Here is a 15,811-nt window from a genome sequence, read left to right on the forward strand (position 1 = left end):
AGAGTCTCAGAAGAGACAGCCCTTGGTCTTGTCAGCATGCTAATAAAGAAGCTTGGAATTTTCACTCATTCGGTGCATTTCCCTTCAGTTAGCGTGAGTGCGAATTCATAGAGATCTGACTTTTTCCCCTCTCTCCCAGAGAGCTGCCAAACAAGGTTAGTTTTCCCTGGAAATCCTACAAGGCAGCAGTAGAGGGCAGTGAGCAGCCACGTCTAGCCTGGGAAGCCTCGGCAGATGCAACCCAGCCTTCTGGAATGTTCACTGTCTGTCTCTGTGTGTTCTGCCCCCAGCGTGTTCCTGGATGATTTTCTTGCCCCTGGGAAAGGTGCGCAGGCCCCGCAGCTGGAGTTCGAGCAGCTGCCCTTCAGCCACCCCCTCTTCATCATGTTCTCGTCGGGCACAACCGGGGCGCCCAAGTGCATGGTGCATTCCGCTGGGGTACGTCTCTCCACCCTCTGTCTGCTCCCCTGGGGACTCCTGGCTGGCGAAAACAGCCGTCTGGGCATGCACTCCAGACCCCCACCCGGCCAGCCTGCACCCCCTCCCCAGAGACTCCATCGTGCAGCTCCTCTGCAGGTGTGGTGGGGGAGCGTGGAGGTCTGAGACTGAGCTCGGGCACTCGGAGCTGCTGTTCCAGGCGCTGCTGTGGTGCCTGTCACCGCCGGGATGGGGGTGGAGGCCCCGGGGTGAGCCCCTGACTTCCACAGTGCGGCCAGGACCCCATAGGTGCTTATGAACGCGGTGGGGGGGTGCCCTCCAGCCTTGCATGAAGAAGGCAGTGGAGCCGGGAGAGCAGCAGCCGTGAGCACCTCGAGGGTTGGGAGAGGTGCCGTGTTGTTGCATGAGGTCATCGTGTTAGAGGCGTGGATGCATGTGCGCTCTATGGCGTGGTCAGACAGAGCTACCCGTGGGCTGGGATCAAAACCCTGGAGAGCCTCCTGGTCACGGTATAAAGTGCCAGCAGCTGAGAGAAGCTTACGGGCCACAGTCGTTGGCTCTGGCTGCTGTCACTGAGCACCCCGGGCCGCGGCATGGACGCCACACGCCTCTCATGGTTACTGGGCTGGAAGTCTGAGGCTGGGGAGGCCAGGGTTGGGTTCCGCTGAGGGCTCGCGCCTTGGCTTGTGGACAGCCGCCTTCTGCCCGTGCCCTCACCTCGTCTTCCCTCCATGCGCATGCTTGGGCTCGTGTGTTTTGTCCCATTTCCCTTTTCCCATAAGGACATCAGTCAGATTAGATTAGGACCCACCTTCTGGGCTCCTTGACTTTGTCACCTCTTTTAACGAGGCCACATTCCAAGGTCCTGGGCCTCGGGCTCAGCGTACAACTTCAGGGACCCTCAGTTCAGCCCACAGCACACAGTCCTTGTTTCCCTGCGTATTTCATCAGGAGGCCAGCTTTACAGAGGCCCCTGAAATAATGCTTTGCTACTAAGCCTGAGATTCTGTCCCCGTCAATCAGTGAAGTGAACCTTTTATGCTTGAAACAGCCGCGAGCCTGTAGGGAAGCTGCAGGAAGAGCTCGGTGGGCTCACGGTGCGGCTGCCGGACTCCGCCAGCCTCTGTGCGCTCGGCATCTGCTCCTAGCGCTTTCTGAAAGCTGCTTCTGTGTGGTCGCTGTCTCTGTGTGCGAGCACACACACACGACACACACAGACACAGACATAGACACAGACATACAGACACAAATAGACACACACATAGACACACAGACACACAGATATAGACACCTACAGACAGAGACATAGACACACATACAGACACATACAGACACACGGATACACAGTGGACACACAGGCACACATGGACACACAGACACAGACATAGGCGCACAGGCACCCACATAGACATACATAGGCACACATACAGTTACACACACAGGTGCACACACAGACATACAGACACACACACACAGACACACATACACACGTTTGCTTTTTGCCGCCCCCCACCTGGACCATGAGTTGCAGGGTCCGGCCGTTCACCCTGAGTCCTTGAGCACGCGTCTCCTGGCCACAAGCACGCTCCTGCACAGAGCCCTCGTCGGGTCGCTGTGTTCACGAAGTCGGGCATCCGTAGGATGCTGTCATGTGACGTGTAGCCCCGTCCACGTGCTCTGCTCCCTCTGGGGCCCGCGCTCCGGAGCGGCCCTCAGCCTGCCTTCCCCCGTCAGGACACCTGTGTCCTGGGGGTGCAGCTGCTGGTCTTGTGGCGGCAGGTGCCTCCCACTGCTTAGGGCTGGGCGTCGCCTCCTGGAAGCCGTGATGTGTCTTTCTCCGTATGTCATTCAGGAGGCGCTGCTGTCTGCGCACTGCGTCCTTGGCGTCTAACCAGGTCATCTTCGGAGGTACCATTCCTGGTGCGTTTGGTGCTTTTCTACGACCGTGCCCCCTCCTGGCCTCCTCCTGTCGGCCTACACCGCTCCTGGCCTTGACGGGGAAGCTTCTTTCTGACTCAGGCAGAGTCCCCCCCGGAGCTCCGATGTCTCCTGGGCCGGCCTCGGGAGCCAGCCCCCTCCCCGGGCTCTGCGCCCCCCAGCACTCCTTCCAAATGCCTTGGCTTCTGGCCTGGCCGCTCTGCAGCTCTCTCCAGACCTGCTTTCCCACTTCTCCCTCAGGTAGCTTAGCCTGGAGGGAGGAGAAAAACCCGCAGGCTCTGGGTCACACCTGGTCATAGCCTTCTCTCCTGCTCGGAAGAAGGGGATTATCCGAGAGGAGAAAGCTGTTCACAGACGGCTTTCTGGCTGTTGCTGGAGATGATGGTGGCATTTGAAAATCAAATATGATGTTTCTCTTATTCTAGTTGACTTAGCTTTTACAGATGTTCCCTCTGCCTAGAAGCAGTCTGAATCCCTTCCATAAAAAGGGGACATTTACATTTGAATCATTTTAAAGCCTTACACAGCTTTTCCCAGAGCACTTCCATCAGAATGGGGAAAGGAGTCGGCACGGTTCCCTTATTACCTGGCTCTGGATTCGCTGCGGGTCTGATCCCAGGTGACACAGAGCTGCCAGATACACCAGGAGCCGGTGGGGGACTTCTCAGGAAGCCACAGGGCAGGAGGGAGGGGGATGTCGGGGCGAAGCCCTTACGTCTGCCCGTAACACTGGCCAGGCTGAGGCGAGTTGCCCTTTTGCAGGAGTGAGTTGACCTTGTTCAAACCATCCCGTTTTATGAAATCACGTTGGGTGTGTTCAGAGTCCAAGATGTCATTTGCTATGGTGGCTGGAATCACATTTTCCCCAGGGAGGGGAGCTCTGGTCCGCCCGGTCACAGGCCCGTTAACGAGCTATAGAGAGGAGCGTTTTTAGAAACCTTGTAGACAAGGGTGGGATATGTGTGGCAAAACAACAGACATTTTAGGAAAAAACTGAAATGTCTAACTACACTTTTATTTTTAGTGCTTTTTGCAGAGCGAATGTCACTTTTTTAGGCAAGGAACATAAAAATGTATTAGATATAATGTGGCTTGCTCATAAAATCATCATGCTTGGTATATTTGGAGTATGGAAAAGTCAGGAAAAATCATATTTATTCTGTCTTCTCTGTGCTCTTGCCTCTCCAGAGAAGTGACTAAGCATCTTGCCTGTTCTGTTCAAGAGTTCCCTCGACAGGAACCTTGGAGACAGTGGGATGGAGGGCCACAGCGGGGACAGAGGGCTGGCCCCCGGCTTTACTGGGGCTGCTGTTCCTCGTTTGCAGGCTTGTGTTTTCCGAGTCGACAAGAGGTCTCAGGTCTCAGAAAGCAGCTTCCCTCTTCTTTCTATGAAATTAAATTCCTCTTTTTGCTTGAGATGCACAAAGTCACATTGCTCATACTTCCTTCCCCTCAGACTCAGCCATAAATACTTAAAAATTAAGAGCAAAACTACCGCTGTGAATCACAGTTCATTCAGAGACTCTTGAGAGAGAAGCCAAGCCTGGCTTGTTTTGTGCCTCCTGAGAGGAGGAGGAGAAGGCGCAGGCGAACAGATGTAGGGTTATAAATAGGCCAGGCTCGAAGCAGACCGCACCGATGAAGAAACAAGTCTAAACTGAATGACGATTTTAAGTAAGAATCCGGGAGGGGGCTTTGCTGCGGGCTCCTGTCGTCAGGGAGCCCCTGGCCCTGTCTGTGGATGTGGCGTGTGGATGTTTCATGTTCACTCAAGGAGTTCCTGAAGTCATTGTCCCCAAGCAGGTGCCCCTGCCCCCCCTGCACTCTGAGGCAGAGTGCTGTGTTGTGCGACTTCGCTGTGTTGTGTGACCCGCTCAGGGGGTCCAGGGGAGCTGTTCCCGACCCCTCTGATGCATGCTCCATAAAGCCACCAGAGATCTGGCGTCTGCATGTGCCTTGGGGACCTTCAGAAAGGTCCTGCATGCCCCCCCGAAGCCTCTGTCTGCCCGGCCCCCAAGTGGCTGTGGTCCCTGCTGCTCCTCGCGGGCCTGGTGGTGGCCTCTGTCCTGGACGTGCTCTGGAGTAGGAGCTCTGGCTCTTGAGTTGGAGACTTCGTTGGGTAGGGTTGTTTCCACTGAGCTTTCAAAGGGATCCTCTGCCTTTCAAGCCTTGCTGGCTTGTTTTCATTTCCCTTGGGTACAAAGAGAATCAGTTGTAAAGGCTGCTTGTGATACGTGGGTCCTTGCTTCATCCATCCATGTGATATGTGGGTCCTTCATCCATCCATGATAGGCCCTAAACAAGGGGACCTGTTGCCACCAGCCAGGTGCTCCCATCTGTGGAAGTGTGGCAGCCGGCCCTGTGCAGGGGCCTGTGAGGGGCAGTGCCTCGTGTAGCCTCAGGATCCTGCATGAGATCCACACACAGATGGGAGCACCAAGGCCAGGGGATGCTAAGTGTCTGGCGTGGGGCCCCTTGCTGTGCCCTCCAGACAGTGCTTGGAGGTGGGGTGCTCCCTCCCCGCTGGGAGCTGCAGACAGGACGAGTTCAACAGGAGGGGTGTGGGTGGTGGAGTATTACAGAGCTGAAAATAAAACACGAGGGCGCTCTCAGGGCCAGATAGAGAGCTCCGAGGTGTGGTGTGCGGAGAAGGCAAAGTGCAGGCCATGTGTGCAGGTAAAGAAGCCAGCATAAATAAATCCAGGCTGAGAGGCCAGGAGTTTACATGGAAACACACAGGAGGTGGTTGCACGGCCGCTGGAGAATTGGGGGCAGGCAGGGGCCTCATCGCGCTGTCCGCTCTGGAGCACTGGGCGTGTGCACACCTGCTGTATAGAAACAGTGGATGGTGCTGGGGGTTGGGGTCTACCCGGACGTTTGGGCTCAAAGCAGGGTATCGTGCTGCGAGGCTTGCAGAGCCCGTGGTGGCGTGGTGGCCGCGGCTCCACCGGGCTGTCCCATCCCTGCGCTGCAGGGTTCTTGTGCTGTGCTCCCGTCCTTCTGCCCCGGCCTTGACTTTGCCTCCCCGCTCCCCTCTGCCTGGGGTTAGGGTCCCACACTGTTCCAGATGTCCGTGGTAGCTGGAGCTCGAGGCTGGCTGGAGCCGGTTGGAGGCTGCTTCCCGGGTGCTCGCGGACTCTCAGGTCAGGACGCAGGGCACCCTGGGAGTCCTGCTTATCCACTCTAACGTGCTCGGTATTTGGCTTCCTCCAGGAAAGGAAAGGGAGGCTGGCTTCTTCCCCAGGGCTTTGTGTCTGGGCCGTGTTTGCTCACGCTGCTCTCCCGCCTCTCCCCAGGGCACCCTTATCCAGCACCTAAAGGAACATGTCCTTCATGGCAACACGGGCAGCGGCGACATCTTGCTGTATTACACCACGGTAAGCGGGCTTCGGAGGTTGCCGGGAGCCAGGGGACTGAGCTTTGGTCCCTTCAGGGCCTGTGCGATTCGGTCAGGGGTGTGGTGAGGGGGCATTCTCTTGCGTTAGCAAGGTGGGCCTGATGGGAGCACACGGGTCCTTGGATGAGGAAAGTGGGAGGGTCAGCCTCGGAGATGGAGATGGGGTGAGGGTCAGAGTGGTGCGGGGTCGCAAGCCAGAGGATATGAGTGACTTTTTGAAGTTGGGAAAGACAAGGAGCTTCCAGAAGGAGCACAGTCCTGCCGATACCTTGATTATGGACTTCTACCTCCAGAACGCTCACGTAATGAATTTGTGGTGTTTTGGGCCACTAAGTTTGTGGCAGTTTGTTGGAGTGGAAATAGGAAATGTATACAGATGGCGCTTCCAATTACTGTGACAGCAGGGGGTCCAGGTGTGGAGGCCAGGTTGGGCCTGAGTCTATCCTGGGGACCAGGGCTGCTCCCCATTGCAGGACCGGCCTAGGGGGCCCCCTGTCCCTGCCATGGGCATGGGCATGCAGCTCAGGCTGCCCTCACGCCAAGTGTGTGCCTGCTCTTGTTGGTGCCGTCCTCCCAGAAGGAGACCGCCCCCTGCCCAGACTTAATTGTGTTTCTTTTAGAGAGAGAGAGAGAGAGAGAACGCAGGAGCAAGAGCATGCAAACGGGGAGGGGCAGCGGGAGAGGGACAAACAGACTCCCCACTGAGCAGAGAGCCTGGTGTGGGGCTCGATCCTACAACCCTGAGATCACCACCTGAGCTGAAATCAAGCGTTGGAAGCTCAACTTACAACACTACCCGGCCACCCTCCTCACAGAAGGAGTTCTGTTCTGCCCCTAATCCTTGCCGGGCTACCTGGTGGCTGAGCCCAGGTACCCGGCTGGTCTGCCGAGCCACCTCCCTTCTCCCTGAGGTGTTTCACTAGAATCCTGGAAAGACTGCGGCTTTCGCTGAGCAAGGAGGGGGGCCCAGGAGCCAAGGGAAAGGAGATAGTACAGCCTAAGCCAGTGTTGTCTGGGTCAGACGTCCCTGGGACGTGGGGTGGATGGGGGCCTGCCTCTAGCACATTCTCCTGGTCTCGTGTGGGATACGCATCATTAAACCAAAGCTCGGGTTCGAGCAGCTGGGGACACTCCTGTCCTTGTGAACTCTGTGTGATGAACACGTCAGACAAGTTAAAGGAAACAGTGTTTTATCCTATGAGACGAAAACTTGAAGTTGACTTTTTCCAACTGCAAACATCAAGAGGTTTCAGAGTGAGTTAGCTCTGTTCCTTCGATGACAATTCTGTGCTGAGTTTTTTTTTTTTTTAAGATTTTATTTATTTATTCGAAAGACAGAGATCACAAGTAGGCAGAGAGGCAGGCAGAGAGAGAGAGGGGGTAGCAGGCTCCCCGCTGAGCAGAGAGTCTGATGTGGGGCTCGATCCCAGGACCCTGAGATCATGATCTGAGCTGAAGGCAGAGGCTTAACCCACTGAACCACCCAGGGGCCCTCCGTGCTGAGTTTTTAGGGAAGCGGAATGTTGGAAGTGTGCTCCCGGCCCGTGAGGTTGATGGCCAGGGCCCTGGCTGTGCCCTTGGGGACAGAGCCTGGGACTCCACCCACTCCCGGGAGAGGGAGTCCGAGGGCACCCTGGGTATGTGGCTGTGCATGGGCTGCCTCATCGCTTGGCGTGTCTAGCTGAAAATCAAGGGCTTGGGCCCAGTGATTGGGGTCTCCCTCAGCTGCAGGGATGTAACCCAGATCCTCCTGCCCTCCCCACAGGCAGGCCAGTGGTGCTGGGCACTGGCAGGCTCTGGGGCCCTTTTCACACAGAAAGCCCATCAGCATTGATGGAGCGTCTTTTGAATTGTGGGGAGAACTGGCAGGTGCGACGATGTCAAACTCAGCTGCCTCCTGGGACTCACGGTTTAAAATGCCAGGGTTTTACATTGAGGGCAAGTACGTAATAAGAGCTTAGATATGGAGTGGTTGTCCCAGAGGCATTTCACTTTTCCCGAAGCATCCTGCCCAGGAGGGATGGGCAGGTAGCTTTTTCCGTGGGGCATGCTGGTGCCCACAGCCGTGGCTGGCAGTGGCTGTGGGGGTCCCCATGGCCGGAGCCAGGCCTACGCTGTGTCTCTTACTGACTGACTTTAAAAACTTCCTCGGATAGTGAGTTGGCCGGGCCACTGTGCTGCTTGGGCTGCCCCGCACTGGTTTCTTTTGTTAAGAATAATTCCTTATTGGGGTGCCTGGGTGGCTCAGTGGGTTAAAGCCTCTGCCTTCAGCTCAGGTCATGGTCTCAGGGTCCTGGGATCGAGCCCCGCATCAGGCTCTCTGCTCAGCGGGGAGCCTGCTTCTCCCCCTCTCTCTGCCTACCTCTCTGCCTACTTGTGAGCTCCATCTGTCAAAATAAATAAATAAAATCTTAAAAAAAAAAAAAGAATTCCTTAGTGAAAAACTCAATTGGGGATATTAAAAGCTTGTTAAGAGGAAGCTCAACGAACTTGAGATTTGGGGTGCCCGCAGTGCTGGTGTCATTGAGGGGAAGGACAGGCAGCTTCTCAGGGGCCTGCTGGGTTCTTGAGCCTGTCCCCCAGGCCGTCGGTGGCCTGCTCGCTGAGGCTCTGTGCTGGTTGTCTCTTAAGTGCCCTCGTCAGCGGTTCTTAGCCGCTTGGGGTGCCTTCCGTGGCCCCCGGTCCCCGCTGTGGGATCTGCGCACGGGCATGGGAGAGGAGGGCGGGCTTCCTGGCCTCCCTGCCGGAGACTCCTGTTGGAGCTTTCCTCCTGCTCCTGGCTCCCTCGCTGTGTTGGTTCAGCTCTGGAAACGCCCACAAGTTCCCCTGCATGGATGGGAACGCTGTGGCCAGTTCTTTCTGCCCTAAAATGTTTTCTTAAATAACAACAACAAAGGAGGCCTCACTTGTGTATGGGAAACATTTCACATGGCACACGTGTGTGTGTGGTGAGCTGTCAGTGCCCTCCCGGGGCAGGGGCACCGAGTGGGTCTTGCTCACACATGCGGTCTACGTGTTCCCCGTGGCCCGTGGCCCATGTGGAGGCCTGCCCGGGGCTCCAGCTGTGGGTGTGGGTACGCTGCAGCCCCCATGCTGGCTTGTTCGACACAGAAGCTCGTCTCAGAGACTGGTCCCCGTCACTGCAGGCCGCATTCCTGTGGACGGCCGGGGTGGGCTGGCTCCTGAAAGCTTGCCACGTGCTGTTCCAAACGTCTGATGCGGCCTCACGGGTTTGGCCTGTGGCGTTCCACAGCACGTGTGCATGTGTGGGACCCCTTTCCTTGGGGCGGGACTACATCTCCTGGCTCTCTGGCTCCCATTGTCCCCAGCGAGGCTGCGGGAAACACCCTTTGACCCGTCTTAACGTGTGTGTGTGGGTCCATATGAGACACTCTAGGCGTGGAGCTGCTGGTGCAAGCGTTGTCCATCGGGGGTGGGTGTCCTTGCGGACCGCTGGCTCGGTGTCGGGACATGAGACGCTGAGGGACAGAGGTGAGGGCACCTGGCCTGGCGCTCGGTTGACACTGTGTTCCTTTTGACTGTCCCAGGTTGGCTGGATGATGTGGAACTGGATGGTGTCGGCTCTTGCCACGGGGGCGGCTGTGGTCTTGTACGACGGCTCCCCGCTGGTGCCCACGCCCAACGTGCTCTGGGACCTGGTTGACAGGATAGGGTAGGTGCCAGGACACCATGCTCGCCATAGAGCCACACTGCTATTGACTGCCGTAGCGCTGGTGCCATCTTGGGAGTGCTTGGCCTCTCGGTGGGCATGGAGGGCGAGGGAGGGCGCGGGAGGGTGAGGGAGGCTGTGGGAGGGTGAGGGAGGCCGTGGGAGGGTGAGGGAGGCCGTGGGAGGGTGAGAGAGGGCGTGGGAGGGTGTGGGAGGGCGAGGGGGGTTGAAGTTGCCAAGGAGGGTAGGAAGAGGCAGGTAGCCCTGACGGGGACCGACCAAGGAGATGGGGGCCACCCCCAGGGCCAGGAGTGAGTTTGAAATTTCGGGGAATCAGGAGAGGGAATGTGATCTTGTGTCTGTAACTCTGGAACCTAAGAGCTGCTGGAAAAGCCCAGGAGAAAGGGAGCCAGGGCCAGCGAGGGTTCTGCCTCTTGCCGGGCTCCCCCAGCTCCAGGGTGGGTTGGGGGGTAAAACAGGCTGTTCAGGGATGGTGTGGATATGCCTGTGAAGGGCAGGGGCAGAGCCCAGCACTGGGGCATTCCCAGGGTCTGGGTTTCCCACTGCTGGCCTTCCGAGACCCGTGGCAAGAGGACAGTCCTGCCTTTGTCAGCTGTCCCCTGGAGTCTCCTTGGACCCGTCACAAGGTTGCTCCAAAATGCTCCTATAGATGCTGCAGGAGGGCCTCTGTGCCTCCAGGCCATCCTGCTGATGGCTAGTTTCTCGGTCAGGTGACAAGCTGGGATCCTAGGGAGCAGGGGCAGAGCGTGGGGAAGGAGGCTGGGCCCTCCCTCCCTCTCCCGGTTCCCCTCCTCATCATCACTGGGGACAGTGTCAAGGGACCATTCTGGGAATGCTCTCTCTGTGGATGAATTCATCAGAACCAGTGGAAGCATCCGCCCCCTTGCGGCCCGTGGTCACTGTTGGCCTAATGATCGTGGCTCCAGGAGCACAAGCACGGAAGCCGCAGAGCTCCGGGAGCCTGGAAGCCCCCGTGCTCTGAAACGCGCACCTCACTCTCAGTTTGAGTCTGTTCACGGTGAGGAGACAGAAGGAGCCACTAATGTTTTTAAATTCGTGGTCATTAATATTTCAAATATAACTTTGCGCGGCCTGGGTAATATTTAAATTCTGACATTTGGCTCAAAATATTGGCAAGGAAGGTTATTTCCTAATGAGACTGTTTCCAGCAAAAGGTTAATCAAATCCCTGGGAACTTAGATGACTTTAAGAGCTTTACCCTTAATACCCGGGAGCTGGGCTCCAGGTGGGGACGCTTTCTGGGGTGTGTCTGTGTGTGTCTGTGTGCATATAATAGGAAGACCGATAGATAATGTGCATTATTGGGGCTCAGTGCTAATGAATTTAAAGGATGAAGGGCCCCAGCACAACCCAGCTCTGTGTGTGTGTGTGTGTATGCGCGTGCACACATTTGTGCATGTGTTTGCATGTGTACACAGGTGTGCAGAGTGTGTGCAAGTGTGGGCAAGAGTATATGTGTCTGCATGTGTGGGTGTGTGCAGAGGTGTGTGCGAGTACATCAAAGTGTGTGTGTGAATACGTGTGAGCAAGGTGTGGTTGTGGGTGCATGTAGGGATGGGTGCATGTATGTGTGTGGCTGAGCAGTCACAGATGTGTGGTCTGGGCCGATGTAGTAGGCATGTCCTAGGCATCTGCCTTCCAGCAGCCCTGCTGGCTCGTGCCCCAGATGCTGCCAGAGACGTGGCCTTGGCCATCAGAGGGCCCCTCTGGACCTGGCCGGGATCGTCCCTGCTCCGTTGCTGGAGGTTGGTGCAGGTCTGCGTTCAGGCGGGAGCCGGGGGTGGGGTGCTTGGGAGGACTGCGGGCCTTGAACACCTGCTCTGACTGCCAATGGCCATGGAGGGGTGCAGATCAGGTGTGGGGGGAGACCTTCATCTGACCTTCACTTGTGCGCGCCCTCCCCACTGAAAATTAAAACCAAGTTACATATGGTCACATAAGTTCCTACGTGTCGGTGGCAAGAGGAGCAGCTCTCCTAAGCTGGACAGCAGGGTCCTTGTGGGCCATTTCAGGGCTCCTGGGTTTTTTAAATAACCCAGGCTAATGTATGAATGAAATCTTGGATGATTTTAACGTGTTGGCCCAGAGACGTACTAACATGTCTGGTAACAGAACATTTATTTTGTAGATGCAAAATTCTTTTCTTTTCTTTTTTTTTTTTAAGATTTTATTTATTTATTTGGGAGAGAGAGAAACCACGAGAGAGGATATGAGTGGGGAGGAGAGGAAGCAGGCTTCTCACTGAGCAGGGAGCCCGATGGGGGGCTCCATCCCAGGACCCTGGGATCATGACCTGACCCGAAGGCAGACACCCAACTGACTGAGCTACCCAGGCATCCCGATGAGGTTCTTTTAAAAGACGGATTTTCTTTGTCGTTTGGGGTGTTTTTCTGGGCTCCGGGAGTCTGGCTTGGGGAATATTTGGGTTAGAGTTGGGGCCAGAGCTCTGGGGTCTTTTGTCCAGGCTTTTCTTGTACCCAGGCCAGCCATCTGAGTTCCCCTGTGTCACCTGTCTCTGGGTGGGAGAGGCCCCGGGGGCACACTGGCAGAGTGGACTTGCTGGACAGCTGTCCGCCAGGGTCACGCCCACACCCCGTCTGCTCTGCGCCATGTGCCCTGCTGGGCTCTGAGGCGTGCACAGCAGTGCAGTGGTGGAGGTGACTCGTCTCTGCCCTTGTGGGGCTGCATGCGAATGGGGGAAGGAGGAGAGAGAAAGAAGTGGTGTTGGTGCCCTGAGTTCCGGGATTCCCCTGGAGGCAAGGGCACTGGGGCCTAAACCTCAGGCCTGGGGAGGGGATGCAAAACACGCTCCAGGCAGAGGGGTGGTAAGTGCCCGGGCCCTAAGTTGGAGCTGGGATAGGTGTGTGAGGGAAGGAGACCCCTGTGCTGTGAATGTGAAGAGTGAATGTGGGGCCGGCCGGGGCGGTGGGGGTAGAGGCTGGTCCCTCGGGGACTCTGAGGCCGGCTTGGACGGTGGGGGCTTTTCTGCACGAAACGCGACACCCTTGAAACGTTTGGAGCAACACAGCCTGGGTTCGTGTTTGTGAAGGCAAAGTCTTGCTCCTGAGTGGAGAATGCATTGTAGGGGGTGGGGGAAGAGGGCAGTGGGAGACTGGTGGGTCTTAGGCAGATGGAGTTACCCAGGCACCAGGTGGGCGGCCTCAGAGGGGCTGTCTATGAGCCGCCCGTGGGGCACGGGGGGCGGCTCCTGTCCAGCTGGGAAGCCGCCTGGTACTTTGTGCAGATCCCCAGCCGTTATCCCTAAAAATACACAGCGCGGAGCACCCACACCAAGCTCCCTTGCTTTGTGGGCTCAGTGTGGTTTTACGCAGCTCCTGCAAGCCCTGGAGTCGGGTGGGGAGACCTTCCTGTTCTTGAGACATGCAGGCTTGTGACCCAGGTCCAGCACATGGTTGGAGTCTCCGTGCATTGCCAAGGTCAGGGTTCACAGGGATATGGGAAGAACCACAGAGAGCCATTGATTTCGGTGCGGGGGGGGCAAGGGGATGAGCAGCAAGGGGAATGTTGCTTTGGTGTGGCTGGGGTCCGAGATCCTGGCGCTGTGGCAGTCATTGCTCCGCCATCAGAGGCTGCAGGCGTGCCTGGTCTTCTGTGAAAATGTAGCCGTTCCTGAAGGGTGACACCTTAGTGCTCAGAGATGGTCTTGAGTTTGGGAATCATCCTGCCCGAGTTAATGCAGTAACCACGGGGGACGTGGGAGGGTTGTGTACACAGTCCTCCACGGCCTCCCCTCCTGAAGCAGCCACCTCTAGGGCACAGCAACCCGGGAGGTGCCTAAGGTCTCGGTGGGGGGCTTCCTGGCAGCCAGGTGCTGGTGGTGAAGAGGGGGGCTGGGAGGGACGAAGGACAGACAGCAGGCTCAAGGGCTCCTCCCAGCCCAGCTGCCCTGGTGCTGGACAGCATGTGGCTGTCCCCCACCCAGGGGTGGGGGGATTAGGTTTTGGCTGCCCAGAGGGATGCCAAGGGACTTTGATGTTTGCAGCCTCCTTTGGGCCTGGGAGGGAGGGCACTGTTTAGTTATGAAGCTGGTCTGCTGGTCCAGGGCTGCCTGGCTGCTGGAGCCATCAGGAGCGCTCGCCCCTGGAAACGCAGCGACTTCTTCTCCACGTGGCGTTGTTCTCTGAGTGCGGACGTGGAGCAAAGGACCGTAGACTCTGAACATTCGAAATGAGAAGAGCTGCACCATTTAAGAAGTCATTTAAGTCACTTAAGAACAGGGGGTGGGTCCCGAGCGCCCAGCACGGGCCCTGCTCCCACAGAAGGTCCCGCCGCTTCTGCACCTCGGCAGAAGGGGCTTGCATGGAGCTGGGACTTGAGGGGTCTCGGTTTCCTGGCTTCCTTTGCTCCCCAAAGGGCAAATACCCTGCAGTTGGGAGGAGGGTGGGCTGGTGTACGAGTCGCTGTCTGTCACATGGAGCCATGTGCTCCGGGGGCCGGGGCTCCGAGCATGTTGGGAGTCCGTGCACCGGCCTGTCCCTGCTGAACCCGCAGTCAACACATGTGTTTACTGAACACTAGGTATTAATTCAGCCCAGAAAAATATGTGTCTTGGATTTTGCAAACTTGCCAGAAGCGAGTCACTAATTTTAAAAAGCTCTGGAGCGTGGAATGTGCAAGAGCCTTGAGAGTTTCTGTTTTCTTTCCCTCCTGTGCCCTTAGCATCACCATCCTTGGAACGGGTGCCAAGTGGCTGGCCGTCCTTGAAGAGAAACAGTTGAAGCCAGGTCAGTGTGCCCCTCAGGACGCCTGGCCTCGTCCCCGTCCTGCCAACCAAGGAGTCCAGAGCCGCCCTCTTATCTGTTTCCTGCACGTGAGCCAGAACAGGGGTGTCGGGTCTCGTTTTAATCTCTCTGTGGTTCTTCCCCCTAGTGGAAACCCACAGTCTCCAGACACTTCACACGATCCTGTCCACTGGCTCCCCTCTGAAAGCCAAGAGCTATGACTACGTCTACAAGTGCATTAAGAGCAGCGTCCTCCTGGGCTCCATCTCAGGTAGGGCTTGCACCGTGGGGGGTCTGGGAGGAAGCAGGGGAAGTGGGGCACGACCAGGCTGGCCCCCTGTAAGCGTGCACGGCCTTGGACCTGACAGGTCCGCTACCTTGTATTTGTCCCAGGTAAACAGCAGGGTGCACATCTGTGCACGGTTGGTTCTTCTTGTTCATGATAGTTAAGTTCTAGGAAGTTACTGAGTTAGCGACTACGAAACCATTGGGGAAGGAACACACACACACACACACACACACACACACACATACACATCTCACATCAATTATGATCTTATATTCTGGAAACAACCCTTTTCTGGTAGGTTCTGTTGTCTTTATCTTATGGAAGAGAAAACGAGGTTTAGGAGTGTTAACGGACTTGTCGGAGCAGCCCCCCAATGGGTGCAGTGCAACTGGGTCCCGAGCCAGAGCCCCTTGTACCCCGTTCCCCCACCCGTGCTCTCTCCCGGTCTTCTCTGTCACAAGAGCTGAAGCCAGAGCAGGGCACTGCCTTGTGGTTCTGTGGCTGCAGACGTGCGTGTGGGGCGTCTCGAGATTTCCACTGCTTGGCTCGTGTTCTCCGATGACCTTGAGAGCACCCGGAGTGTTGCTCCTGAGGTCATCAGTTTTAGTGAGCAGAAGCATTTGAAAATACAGAATCTGTAAGTAATAAGGATTGGCCAAGTAATAAGTAATAAGAACAATTGTTGCAACGTCGTTTATGCTCGTTAAAAGCCAGAAGTTACCTTTGTGCCTGGTAGAAGGGAATTCGTTGAATAATGTATGGCGCATCCTGAATTTTTGCAGCTCTTAGGAGGGATATGGTGAATATTCTTATGTAGATGGAAACATATTCATTGATACCGAAAGAGGGTTGTGATACGTTGAGTGAGAGAAGCAGATTGCAGAGATATAAGTGTGGTCATTTTTGTAGATCGAGAGAAGGAATATGTGGTGGGGTGTGTACACCCGTGTGTGTGTGTGTGTGTGTGTGTGTGTGCGCGCGCGCACACGCTTGGGTATTGGGATTTCAAGTGACTTCTTTTTCTCTTCACTTTTTCCTAACGTGAAATTGTATGAAGACAACTTGTGCATGTTGCAAAATCTTCAGAATCCAAAAAAGAAACAGAGTGGTGTCCACCCCGAGTGGTTTCTCCTTCCCGCCACAGAAGCCTGCGCTCGTTTCCCCTCAGGGGTGTCCGTACGTAGGTGGGAGAGTGTGTCTGGACGGGGTGAGACTCATTTAACTTAGGATTCACGCTGTTCCGTATTTCCCCCTTAACAGCATGACTTGTAGTTAATTCTATCTTAGCTCATCAA

At 56.3% G+C, this 15,811-nt stretch overlaps 1 protein-coding gene across 3 annotated transcripts in view; it reads left to right on the forward strand.

The window, feature by feature from the left end:
• AACS (acetoacetyl-CoA synthetase) overlaps positions 1-15,811 on the forward strand; it is a 53,202-nt gene that overhangs the window by 25,203 nt on the left and 12,188 nt on the right. For 2 of the 3 annotated variants that reach the window (XM_032876499.1, XM_032876497.1), the window contains exons 8-12: positions 291-438; positions 5,673-5,753; positions 9,322-9,446; positions 14,166-14,230; positions 14,376-14,498. In XM_032876499.1, coding sequence (XP_032732390.1) covers positions 291-438; positions 5,673-5,753; positions 9,322-9,446; positions 14,166-14,230; positions 14,376-14,498 — 542 coding nt within the window. The remainder of the gene's footprint in view (positions 1-290; positions 439-5,672; positions 5,754-9,321; positions 9,447-14,165; positions 14,231-14,375; positions 14,499-15,811) is intronic. The other variant, XM_032876498.1, reaches the window with a different exon arrangement.

The sequence above is a fragment of the Lontra canadensis genome, unplaced genomic scaffold, assembly GCF_010015895.1.
Source record: "Lontra canadensis isolate GAN:19392208 unplaced genomic scaffold, GSC_riverotter_1.0 scaffold58, whole genome shotgun sequence".
In the NCBI taxonomy this organism is placed as follows: domain Eukaryota; kingdom Metazoa; phylum Chordata; class Mammalia; order Carnivora; family Mustelidae; genus Lontra; species Lontra canadensis.